We start from the raw sequence: 13,530 nt of genomic DNA on the forward strand, positions 1-13,530 counted from the left end.
CTACTGGATGTTGTAACTTCAGTGAGAGGGAGTAAAGGATAAGTCCAGGTTTCTGGCTTCAAGATTCCGTGACTGCTGGTGATGTCTGGAACTATCACACAGTATTACAGTTGTATGTTTACCTGTGGATCACTCCCAACGAGTCGTAAAGGGACCTTGCTAAAAGTCTTTGCATTAGCAGTGTTAGAAGAGCACCTATTATGTAGGAGGCATATAATAATTAAATGAATGAATGAATACACTGAAAATACTAAACTGTATGATCAAGGCGGCGAGGAAAGCAAGAGGTAACTGGCTTCTCACTTGCTTTCTGCCTATTGTACAACTAGGAGGCTGACAATAAAGTTTATTTGAGCGTCGACGTGCCCCGACGTGGCCCCGCCTTCCCAGCCGGAGCCGCGATTGGTGGGCATTGGCCAGAGGCGGCCGTTCCTAAGCCACGATTGGCTAAGGCCGCCGTCATTTCGGAGCGCCCGGCACCCCCCCACTCTCTCGCCGCGTCGCCGGTGTCTGTACCGCCCGCTCTATTCATGTAAATGAACTGTACCAAGTTACTCCCGGCCGCAGCCCGGGGGACCGGAGCGAGCAGCGGGCACCATGTTCCGACGCAAGCTGACGGCCCTCGACTACCACAACCCTGCCGGCTTCAACTGCAAAGGTGAGGAGGCGGTCCCGGGCCCGCCGGGCGTCAGTGACCCACCCCTCGCCCTTCCCCGCTGCCGGGCCGCCGTTCTCTCAGCGCCGGCACCTGGGCTCCCCACCCGGACCGTCCGCGGCCTTGTCTTCCCCGGACCCCTCTCCTGCCGGCCGCCAAGCACCTCTGCTTTCCGCCTTCCTTCCCCGGCTTCGGAGCCCCGTCACCCGCTCTTGCCTCGGCATCAGCACTTTCTGCACTTGCTGAACTCCAGACCCCACGCCCACCCCACTTCGCCCGCACCCTCAGCGCTCTAGAGGGAAAGTCTTCGCTTTTTGACGTAGCCCTTCAGCCCGGGTGATTGGGCGATACCTTGAGCACCTGCTGGGGGCCAGCACAGTGCTGGAATCCGAGGAAGTTGCTGAGTAACTTGAAGATTCGTTCAGTGCCCCTTGGGAACTAAGGGGTGGGGGTGGGGGGCAGTGGGAGCCCATCCGGCAGTTTGAGCTCGAGATAGAACGAAGTCCAGGACTGACAATGTCTGGGCAAGCGCGTATAGGAACGAACTAATGACAGTGTGCGAGTCGTGCAAAAAAAGTTAATAGCAGACGAGCGGGGCGGTTGAATTGTAAATACAAAGGTATTTGGGATTTCACAGCATTAAAATTGTAAAAAGTATTAACATTGCTACCCACTGCTACTCACCTACTACCCACTATTCATTTTCTTCCAGAGTTCTTGGCCTGTGGTAAACTAATAAGTTTGAAAGTGATCAAGCACAACCCGGGATGTTCAGACCATTGTATAAGTCTCAAGACTTCATAAGGGAGGCCTGAATTTGAATTCAAGCTTGAATTTTGTAATTGAAAATAATTCCCAAACAGGATAGCAGTGTTTTGTTGATCTCCTGTAGAAGCATGTCAATTTATAGAATCTTGTTTTTCTGCTTTGCCTTTTATGTAAGAAAAAAGGTTCAGTGGTAGTAGAGCTTAGGTCTGAATTTGAATCTTTGAGCCTCAGGTTTTTTCACTGGTAAAATCAGGATATTACCTACCTCGAAACGGTGTGGGAGGATTAAATGAGACAACATCTGTACTTTTTCATGAACGCTTTTAATGTGCCATAACAGTAAAAGACAATGGTAGTCAGTATCTTCTTTCTGTTTGCCATTTAATTTCTTGTACATTATGGTTGCTGTAAATTTAACCTGGCCCAGTCCTTCCTCCTCTTCCCCATAGGAACTGGAATAATAACTGACACTTAAATAGCAAAACTGTGTGCTAGACACTGTTTTGATCCTTAAATATTTTATTTAATCTTATAACAACCCTATGAGGTAAGTCTTACTATTACTCCCCATTTTGTAACTCAAGAATCTGAGGCCTGGAAAATTTAGGTAATTAGCCCAATTTCACACAACCACTAAATGTCTGGAGTCAATTTGAATTCAGGTCAGGATATGAACATAAGTTAATCCAAAGTCTGCACTTTCAACTCCTACTTCAAGCAGCTCAAGTAACTTATAATTTTGGAGTTAAAAAAAAAAAATTCCACAAAACTGTTTGTGAAGGAAGTGTTTTACCTATTACCTAGTGCTTCTCGTGATTTATATGGTGTTTTTATTGCAGATGAAACAGAATTTAGAAACTTTATTGTTTGGCTCGAAGACCAGAAAATCAGACACTACAAGATTGAAGACAGAGGTAATTTAAGAAACATCCACAGCAGTGACTGGCCCAAGTTCTTTGAAAAGGTAATGAATTAGAAAGTAAAATAAAACGTACAGAGAGCTTGTCTAAAAATTATATGAAGACAGGCAAGCTTAAAATTACTGTGTTTCTTTAAAATAAATAAAACGAATAATGATCAGTGTTAGAAAAGCTAGACTTCAGGGATTTTACTTTTTTCTTACCATGTTTTTTTGTTTTTAAAGCAGATTATATTATCTCTTCCTACCAAGCATTCAGTATTAGATAGAAATAGTATGGTGATCATTAGGCCTGAGGGTGGAGGGGAGTATAGAATAGGCTGAGGAGAGAGGAAAGCTCATGTGCCATAAAGAGTTTGAACTTGACCCAACTGGGGAGCTATCACAGTTTTAGGTGATATGACTGGACTAGTCTTCCCACTCCTCACCTTTCCCAACTAATCCCTGGTTACTCGAAACTGTCAGCTTTAAGCTTATGTAGCTGGAGAGGAGGCGCTTATCCCCAGTACTTAGATGTGTGCCTGACATACAATAGAGAGACCTGTTTGTTTCATGAATTTATATATTTGTGTGTGTTTATTTGTATACATATATGTGTATGTATGTAAATGAATGACATATGAATATTCATTTCTGCATTTTCTCTATAGCAAAACTTACTCTGTATTCACATCCTTTAGGGCCCTATACCTGACTAGCCCGCTGCCCATTGAAAACTAACTTTATAGACTGTTAACTAATAAAGGTAATGGCACAAGTAGACACTCAAAAAAAAGGCAAGAAATAGTTTTGTCCAGAAACACTGAGACTTCTTAAATAAACAGTGACACATATCTCTAAATAGTAAAAATGGCAAAAATCAGAATTTTTACATTACATTAAAAATATAGCAGAGATACAGTTAGAGTATTGTATTAAAATAAGACATTATTGACACGCTTGAAAACTAAGATTATGTCTTGTTTTTGCTTATTTTTAACATACACAGTTGTCCCTTGTTATGTACAATAGAAATAATCCTAAAAAGATCTGCGTGTGTTATCTTATTTTTGTGGCTGGAATAACTTTCCTGTTGACCTAGTTTAATTTTAGTAATGTCTTTGCAGAAAACAGAGTTGTTTTCAAATTAGAATAAAAATTACATTTTACAGTATCATTATTTACATTAAACATTTTTATTAGCTCTATTACTTTGACAAGATCTCTTCCTTTAAGAATATGAAAAGTAATGGTCACTTCGGCAGCACATATACTAAAATTGGAACAACGATATAGAGGATTAGCATGGCCACTGTGCAAGGATGACACGCAAATTGGTGAAGTGTTCCATATTTTTAATTGAGTTATTTGTAGTAAGGTGGATGGACCTAGAGACTATCATACAGAGTGAAGTAGGTCAGAAAGGGAAAAACAAATACCATATGCTAACACATATATATGGAATCTAAAAAAAAAAAAAGGGTTCTGATGAGCCTAGGGGCAGGACAGGAATAAAGACGCAGACGTAGAGAATGGACTTGAGGACCCGACGAGGGGGAAGGGTAAGCTGGGACGAAGAGAGAGAGGAGCATTGACATATATACACTACCAGATGTAAAATAGATAGCTAAAGGGAAGCAGCTGCATAGCACAGGGAGAACAGCTCAGTGCTTTGTGACCACCTAGAGGGGTGGGATAGGGAAGGTGGGAGGGAGATGCAAGAGGGAGGGGATATGGGGATATATGTATACGTATAGCTGATTCACTTTGTTGTACAGCAGAAACTAACACAACATTGTACAGCAGTTATACTCCAATAAAAATGTTAAATAAAAAAAGGAATATGAAAAGTGACTAAATTTTCATTGACTGGTGTTTAGGTACCTAAGTTTCTAGTTTTATGTATTAGAGGATTGTGTAAGTTACATACTGCCTCTGACAATGGGCAAGTTTATTAACCATTCAGTGGCTCAATATTGTGATCAATAAATGGGGATAACAGTGATATCTATCTCATAGGAGTGGTATGTATTGTTATTGAAATATACCTATGTACCTTTTCACAGAGGTGCCTGGCCCATAGCAAGTGCTATATGTTTATTAATTTCCCTGCCCTACTATTATTGCTACTACTGGATTATTTTCCTTTGCCCTTCAAGAGTATTTATGAAAATTTTGATAGGTTTCTTAAGACTTTGAAATATATTGTTAGGATTTTATATTTCTTATATTACATCTTATGATGGCCCACTCACGTGTACAAGACAATACAGAGTTCCACATGTGGAAGGGTATTGAAGAATATAAACTTGCTGATGAAAAACACCCAGAAATGACAGTAAAGTAGTATAACCTAAAGATAAATGTATTGGAACTTACACAGATATTATCTTTCAAGGTGGTTTCTTTGGAATGATGATATCATTGCCTAAAGCATATTTGGAACTTCTTTTGGAATTACTTTTAGATCAGGAGACATCTTTTGAATATCCTTAATATTGACAGTTTTTTTATACTTTGAATATGGGTTTGCTTTTTGCATCATGACTAAATCTTGTGAATGAGGTGCTTTATTTTAAAGCAGGGGAATAAAATTTTTGATTAGAAAATAAGTTATGGCTAAAAAGTGCTGATTCATTAATTATCCCCCAAAGGATTTCCAAAAAGGAGTTCCAGAAGTTTTGAGTAACGTCATTGTTGGTGGAATTAGATTTTAAGTTCCTAAGAGACTTATTTTAAGGACATACTCATTTGAATATGCAGTTTCTGACATTTATTCAAAACGCTTGTATGTCACATGGCTTACTCTATTCAGAAGCATTTCCACGATATGAAAGCTAAGGTTTAGATAATAATTGGTTTTGTTTTGTTTGGGGTTTTTGGTATATCCTCCTTTTTAATTAAAGTCCTTTTTATTAACCTGCTCTATGTGTATTGAGACCTGGAATCAGAAAGTTTAGATTCAGCTCCCCGATTTAAGTCGTATAACTGTCAGCAAGTGTTGACCTCTAGGCTTCGGTTTTCTCATCTACAAAATGAAGTTATTCTACATCTAGGCAGTGGTGCCCTATCTGGAATCTGCAAAAGTATAAATTTCAAAAAGCATGATGGGCCTACTTCATCTTTTTTCCCTGAGTGGTACACTTAAGTGTTTCCTTCCTTTGGGTCACATAATTGCATCAAAGGTTTAGTAATGTAAATGTTATAAGAAATTCTTAGAGATCCAAACCAAGGTCTCTTTCAACTCTACCAATTTTTTATTTTGTGACTTTATAGTAATAATGAAACGAGACTTTTTATTCCCCTCACAGTATCTCAGAGATGTTAACTGTCCTTTCAAGATTCAAGATCGACCAGAAGCAATCGACTGGCTTCTTGGTTTAGCTGTTAGACTTGAATATGGAGATAATGGTATGTTTTGTGGGGAATGTCTGTTTTAAAGAGAGAGAGAGGAAAGGTGGGAAAGGAGTGTAAAAACGTAGGGAACTTGCCAGTTTGTCTTACATTGTTTTACCTTTGGTTCATTTTAAGTTTTGTACATCCTCATCTCACTTTACAGCATCTGTTTAAAATTTACTTTTTGTAATTATTCTTCTGTATCCAGCTCCCAAATTGTCTAGGAAAGAATTTTCTTTTCTAAAATTAGAGAGTCTCCTTAATATCATAAGATATTAAAAGCACTGGTTTTCATTGGTATTTAGATTTTTCTTTTAGAATTTGAAGGTGATGTCTTCTGAAGAAGGCGGCTAATTGAATGTCTTCTCACAATGTCACATTACTTTGGTGAATTTGCCATCTTTCAGTCTGTACCTTAGCCTTTCAAGTTCACTTGTTGCTGCTGTCCCAGAATTGATAGGATTTCAAGTGTTGGTTGCAGCAGGTAATTTCACAAGAGACTGAAACATACATCTAATGCAAATTTGCACTGTAGGCCAAAATATATTTATTATTATTGTTTAATGTTATTTTATTACAGATACTTGTATCATTGGAAGGTTTTGAATGTTAGTACCTATAGTAAAAATAGTTTTCCAATAAACTGTTTTCTCTCAGGCCATTTCAGTTTGAAAGGCCTGCTAACATCTGAATGTAAGATCTGATTATCTTACTTTACCTCCATCCTCTGCATTTATGTTGTTCTCTTTCATGGGACTGTCAGTTCCAGTCCTCTTAATGATTTACGTTTGAAGCCTTTTTAATGTCTTTGGCCTCTCCCTTTTCCTCTCATTCTGTTCCATCCGTTTTTCCCTTGTCCTATCTTTCCTTCTCCATCCTCACTGCTGTCGCCCTAATTCAAGCTCTTGCCACTTTTTCCTGAGATTATTGGAATGTCTTTCATGCTAGTCTCCCATCTATGTCACCCTCTAGTCTCATCCACGTGGCCCACCAAGCTAATTTTTTGAAACATAAGTGTTTTAGAATGCTACACTTTGTTTCCAAATGATAGTTCCTTTTATGTATTCAGAAACCATTGCTTTCCCATTTAACCCTATAGCTTTTTAAGTCATTCGCCACTTTCCATTTTGCTTATGTCTTACTTGCGCCACTAAATTGTAAGCTGATAATCAGCTTTGTTTCCTACATGGTACCTCTATTAGTTTCCTGTTGCTGCTGTAACAAATTACCACAAACTCAGTGACTTAAAAGACTGTTTATTATCTTACAGTTTTGGAGGTCAGAAGTCCAACATCTGTATTAGGACTGAAGTCAGTTTGTCGACTGGGTTGGTTCCTTTTGGAGGCTCTAGGGGAAGATCCATTTCTTTGTCTTTTCCATCTTCTAGAGGCTGCCTGCATTCTGTGACTCTGGCCCCTTTATCTTCAAATCTAGCAGCATATCATCTTCTAAGCTCTCTGTGATTCTGCTTTCATTGTCACATCTTCTCTGACCTTCCTGCCTCCCTCTTATAAGGATGCTTTGGTTACACTGGGCCCACCTAAGTAATCCAGGATAACCCCCATACCTCCGATTTCAAGGTCCTTAATTTAATCACATCCACAAAGTCCCTTTTGCCATGTAAGATACCATATTCATAAGTTCCAGGGAGTGGAATATGGACATTTTTTTGCGGGGGAGGGAGCAGTCATGATTCTCTCTGCCACAGTACCTGACATAGTTTCTTGTGTACAGTAGATGTGCTTATCAACTATAAATGCTTGGTAAATTCAATATATGAATGTTGATACATACTGGTGTGGAGCATCAGCCAGCTGTTTTTTTGCCGGTTCTTCAAACTTAAGTTTCAGATGCCTTATGGCAGAAATCTTAAGGAAAGCTCAAAGACTTTTTCTTTACTATGGAGCCTTTAGTAAAATATGCCTGTTCTGGTCTGAGTTGGTAGGAACTCTGTTAGTTAATTTGCAACAAAGTATTTTCCAGCTTTTCAAGTGTTTTTCAGCTACTCCCACATAAAATTATAGTCACATCTCAATTTATTTCTATTTTACCCTTATTTAGTCCATTTGTCCCATTTTTATAATACTTCAACTTAGGTTACCTAGGTTGTACCAAGAACAGTAGATGCCGTATGATTGTGTATCCTTGTAGTTGACTGTAACTGTTAAGTACAGTTACTTCTCAGTGATAGCATGGTCTTTTTTAATGTATTAAAAAAACAGTTAGCATGAGAAACACTGCCCCTTATCGGTAGGAGGCACTGCTGTGCTTTTATGGTTTTACATTAATAAGTTGCATTCTTCTTGACTTTTAAGTTATTTTAAATTTTTATTCTTATTTGATAAAACCAGTGTGAATTTTTGTTTGTGCCTTAACGTTTTTTAAAGCCTTTTGCTAGCTTCTCAATTAAGGTGATTAAAATCTGACTTAAATTCTTTTAACTCTTTTGACATAATTTTAGATTTATAGAAAGATTGCAAGAATAGTAAAAAGAATTTTTCCATACTCAGATTCTGCAGATACTACTAACAGTTTACTTCATTTGCCTTATTCTTCTCTCTCTCTATATATACATATTCCTAATTTTTTTCTAAACCATTTGACACTAAGTTGTAAATGATTTCTCTTTTACCCTTATGTGCATTTCCTAAAAAAAGTCACCGTCTTACGTAGGTACAGTACACTTATCAAAATCAGGAAATTAACTTTGATTCTTTACTGTTATCTGTACATGAGATTCACATTTCACCATTTGTCTCAATGTTCCTTATGGCAAAAACAAGCAAACAAAAACCTCCAAAGCAGTCCTGGATCATGTGTTGCATTCATTCTCCTTAGTCTCTTTAGTCTCCTAAAGTCTGGAATAGTTACTCAGTCGTCATGCTTCAGGACACTGACATTTATTTTGTAGAATGTCCTTCAGTTTGAGTGAGTCTGATGTTTCCTCATGATTAGATTCAGGGTTTGTAGTTTTGTTAAGAGTAACACAGAAGTGATGTTGTGTTCTTTTAAGTGCATCATATCAGGAGGCATGTGTTGGTGATATGCCTGAATACTGGTCATGTTATTCTGATCACTTGGTTAAGCTTTCTTCAGTGTAAAAATTATCTGTCTTGTGGAGAGATATTAGATGATTTCTATATGCTTCTCCTCTTCAAACCTTAGCTTTAGTATACGTTTGATGATTTTTGCCTGAGTCAATTATTATGTTGATTATGATGACTAGAAGGTGTTTTTCTAATTCCATCATTCCTCTACATTTATTTTTTGTCTTTCCACTGTAAGGAAGAGCTTTCCCTTCTCACCAATTTATGTTTGTTTGTTTATTCAGATCAGTTTAGATATGTGGATTCTTATTTTACTCAGTGGGTCTTAATCCTTTTTTGTCATCTTGTATTTTGCTGTTTACATTGTTCCAGGTTTGGCCAGTAGCTCCTTTAAGCTAACTCCTGTCTGATTTAAATTTTAATCCTTTTATTTTCCCTTTTTTTGTTCATTAGCAAATCATATAAGCACTATAGCCAAAGGTGGCATTTTGGGCCTTAAGTTTGGTGAATTACTATTAAGTATTTTTATTTGTAAAGTCTTTTAAAATATTATTATTTAGTATTTTTCAGGTAAGAGTAATAAAATCTCCTTTTGGAATTCTGCATTTTAAGTCTCCATAAAATAAGTTTAGGTTTGTATATGATGGTGTATTTGAAGTGATTTTTTTTTTTTTTTTTTTTTTTGCGGTATGCGGGCCTCTCACTGTTGTGGCCTCTCCCGTTGCGGAGCACAGGCTCCAGATGCGCAGGCTCAGCGGCCATGGCTCACGGGCCCAGTTTTTTAGAAAAGGTTTTTGGTTTTGTATACAGCATTCACAAGATTTGTGAAGAAACTTCTTAGTGTGTTTGTATTTAACCTCATGTGACCTATACTTACCCTTCTCCCATTCTTCTACCCCTACCAAGTTTGACAGGAAGCTGAAAAGCAGACTTTCTCTTCTAAAATTTAGATAGTGTTTGAAATGTTTTACTTTAAGAAATGTTAATGAAAAGATATTTGTGTCTGATAATCATTTCAGCTTAATTAAAAAGCTAGTCACATTGTCTTCTGGTAGATTTTTTATTATAGCATTTTTTTTTTTTTTTTGAATGCTTGGGTTGTCTTGTGCTTATAACCAGTTTGGCTCAGTTAAATTCAGTAAGTAAGCAACGTTTGTGTTACCTTAAGTTGAAGCTCTACAAATTGTATTTTTGCCTGTTTTTACAGCTGAAAAATACAAGGACTTGGTACCTGATAATACAAAAAACGCTGACAACGCAGCTAAAAATGCAGAGCCATTGATCAATTTGGATGGTAAGTTTATAAATGCATAAAAATGATCATCAACATTTTTGGTTTCTTAAATGTTTTTTTTACTTCCTAGAATGAAGTCTGGGTTTATTTGGTTTTAGTAGATTAAGAATGTTTCATGCAGACAACATTTGTGTTGATATTTTATTCTCTATGCTGTTTTTTACTGTCAGTTATAGTGTGCTTTTTCCCTCCTCTTGTAGCTGAATATCTGAAACTGAAAATGCTCTTCTTTCATCTGCTCATAGTAACTTGGGGGTTTTGATTTTATTTAATCATGGTGGTGATTTCCTTCCTGGGTGCAGAAAATATTTTTTTAATCTAATGACAGTATGAGACAAGTGTTAAAATTTTTCATTGTTTTAAATCCCAGATGTCTTTAAGTAATTCTTTCTCCTTTTAAAAGTATTAAGATTCTAATTACTCTGATTACAATATGTTAAATATTCTTTCACTGACTGATTGTGACCTGTAATTTATGAGTTACCCTTGTGAATTAATAAGCTGCTTGGATGCTCTAGAGCTGCTGCTTGGAGAAAAGGTTTTGGGAAAACTGTCCATTGAAGGGAATCTGTGTATTAAAATTAATAGCTTTAGGAAGGAAGGTTAATTAATAGTGTTACATAAATGGGCCTTGCAGAGAAAGTTACAGAACAAACCTCATGTGAGTTAATTTAGTCATTTATTGGATTGTTCACTTTGGTTGATTAGTAGGAAAACCATTGATCTCATCAGTTTACCTAATTTACCCCATCCTGCTTTTGTCAGCAGCAATTTTAGAAATTAAAGAGATTTGTTGTTACTAGAAAATAAAAATATTTTTAAGTTTATATGTTTACATATACGTTTGTAATTACATGTTTGCAGAGCTGTAAGTTTCCATTTTTAATCTTTTATAGTAAATAATCCTGATTTTAAGGCTGGTGTAATGGCTTTGGCTAACCTTCTTCAGATTCAGCGTCATGACGATTACCTGGTAATGCTTAAGGTCAGCTTCATATTCTTGATTCTTGACAAAAACTCTATATATAATTTTAAAAACTTCATTTTCTAAAAATAACTGTGTTTGATATTTAAATCTATGGTAGAATGAGGAAAATGTTGGAGGAATGTGGGACATAAAGCAGATTTCTTGAATTCATTGGTTTTAGCTTACCTAACAACTAATATCGAAGAGTGTTTACTGTGTGCCTGCCACTGTGCACAGATGACTCATTCAATCCTCCCAACAATCCTAGAGGTGGATGCTAGTGTCTTTTTAAAATATGTATATGAAGAAACTGAGACTTAAAGATAATAGATAAATAATGTTCAAGCTGACATAGAAAATGATAGTCAGGATTTTAATCTAGGCACTGAACCTTATGGTCCATTCTTTTCTTCTTTCTTTCTTTATTTTTTTTGGCCGCATGGCATCTGGGATCTTAGTTCCCTGACCAGGGATCGAACCCACGCCCCCTGCATTGGAAGCAGAGTCCTAACCACTGGACCGCCAAGGACGTCCTGGTCCATTTTTTTTCCTATATCACCCCACTTCTGTTTAATCAGTCCTTTTAAATATTCATGGTCTGTATTCATTAAGATTGTGGAAAATGCCAAACTTGTAATGGTGAATTTGGTCAAAAACATACCCCCAGATCTCTTTGAGGAATGAATGTTTCTGTCCTCCAAGCCCCCCATCCTAGATAGGCCACTCAGTTCATACCTTACAGCAGGGAACCTGATGGCCTAAAAGAGGCCTCTTATTTCTGAGTGGAAAAATATACCCATGCTTCAGAAGATTTATGTTGAGTAATTATGATAGTCTAGTGGGGGGAAGGGGAGGGGCAGGGGAGTGGTATTACCAGACTTGGAAGTTATTTTAGAAATTATTATTGATTTTATGAGAAATTAAAGAGCTTTAAATTACTTTAAACTGCTTTACAGGAAATTGAATAATTTCACTCTACCCACAAGAGATCATAATTTATTCTCCTTTTTAGAATTGTATTTATTAAATGACATTTGTAATATGGGAATACTGTTCTATTCCTAGATTATTATAATTCTCTATACTGAATCTGAGCGTTAACTCAGATTTTCTCAACTCAGATTGGACGCCAAGAGACAAAAGTTGTTTTTAGTGAAATTTAGCTCTTTCAAAGGCTTGTTCCTTACTCAGGCAATTATAGAAATTGCTTTGGAACAGTTCTGTAGTGGTTATGTCAGCTTTAATCATAAACTGAGTGAGAGGAGAACAGACAATGCTAGCATATTTGGGGTGCTAAAGTACAATATAAGTCAGTTATAATCAAAAGTTTTATAAAATTCTAATCCTAGCATGTTTGTCTTTTTGAGTTAAGAAGCATTCAGACAATACATGATAATATGGAAAACATCCATATTGCAGCTGTGAGAATCAATACATTAACTGTTTGGCAACTGGACTGTGTAAATACATTTGCAATCACTTTTAGATTGGTTTAATTCTTTTTCAAATGTAGCATTTGGTTTTTATTAAAAATAATTTTTCAAATTTTCACACTTATCTTGGGGTTGCAACTGTCATCCACTAATTAAAATTCCATTTAAAAATCTTACTTTTTAAGTGTGAGCAGGTGCGTGCATGCATTTGTGTCTGCAGTGGTAAAATGCCTTGCTAATGAAAAAAAATGTGTCCTTTGAAAGATCTGAAAACATTTTACTGTAATAAAGTGAAGAAAGCAGGGACAGTGTGTATGATATGCTACCCTTTGTATCAAAGGTGCATGTCTCTGTGCGTGTGTGTGCGCGCGCGCGCGCGCGTGCGTGCATTTGCATATATCCCTGAGCGTGCTTGTAATTTGATAGAGGCCTTGTGAGTATACACAAGGATCTGGTAGCAATAATTGTTTTCTGAAAGTATGGCTGAAGCTGGGGTAGAAAGGAGACATACTTTTTCGCCATGTATCCTTCTTTATTTAAAAAACTTTTTTAGCACACACAAATTACCTATTCAAAAAATGTAATTGTTATGAACATCATTCCACGTTATTAAATATTAGAAGTGAAAACTTTCATTACAGTAGCTATTTTTTAAATTTTTAATTTGCTGGGGAGTTTGTTAATGAATTAGGTATTTCTAATTTCATCAAATTGGGCATCCTTATTCTATAGTCTCAGAGAAGAAAAGATAACAGACAGCCTATAAAAAGTAAAAATACTATTTTGGGATTTCTTAGGCAATTCGCATTTTGGTCCAGGAGCGCCTGACACAGGATGCAGTTGCTAAAGCAAATCAAACGAAAGAGGTATGCTGTTTAATTTAAATAAATTCTAAATTAATTATTACAGAAAGTTTCTTTTGGTTGTCATGAGTTTGAACTTTGCCTGAGAATGCTTAAGATATCTATTTTGTGTTAGAACTGCCCAGAGAAAGAATAGCTTACTTCAGTGGGATTGAATTTGATTCTGAAGCAAACTGTATCCAGTCTTTTTTTTTTTTTTTTTTTTTCAG

The 13,530-nt window shown here is 36.8% G+C and overlaps 1 protein-coding gene across 1 annotated transcript in view; it reads left to right on the plus strand.

The window, feature by feature from the left end:
• The first annotated feature begins 422 nt into the window (after positions 1 to 422).
• The window catches only part of RTRAF (RNA transcription, translation and transport factor), a 16,638-nt gene continuing 3,530 nt past the window's right edge, over positions 423 to 13,530 (plus strand). Inside the window, 6 exon segments of the mRNA XM_007472366.1 lie at positions 423 to 658; positions 2,263 to 2,387; positions 5,633 to 5,732; positions 9,972 to 10,058; positions 10,955 to 11,043; positions 13,256 to 13,324. Of these exon segments, the coding sequence (XP_007472428.1) occupies positions 598 to 658; positions 2,263 to 2,387; positions 5,633 to 5,732; positions 9,972 to 10,058; positions 10,955 to 11,043; positions 13,256 to 13,324 (531 nt within the window). The 5' untranslated portion in view covers positions 423 to 597.

This window comes from Lipotes vexillifer, unplaced genomic scaffold, assembly GCF_000442215.2.
Source record: "Lipotes vexillifer unplaced genomic scaffold, Lipotes_vexillifer_v1.1 scaffold43, whole genome shotgun sequence".
Classification (NCBI taxonomy): Eukaryota; Metazoa; Chordata; class Mammalia; order Artiodactyla; family Lipotidae; genus Lipotes; species Lipotes vexillifer.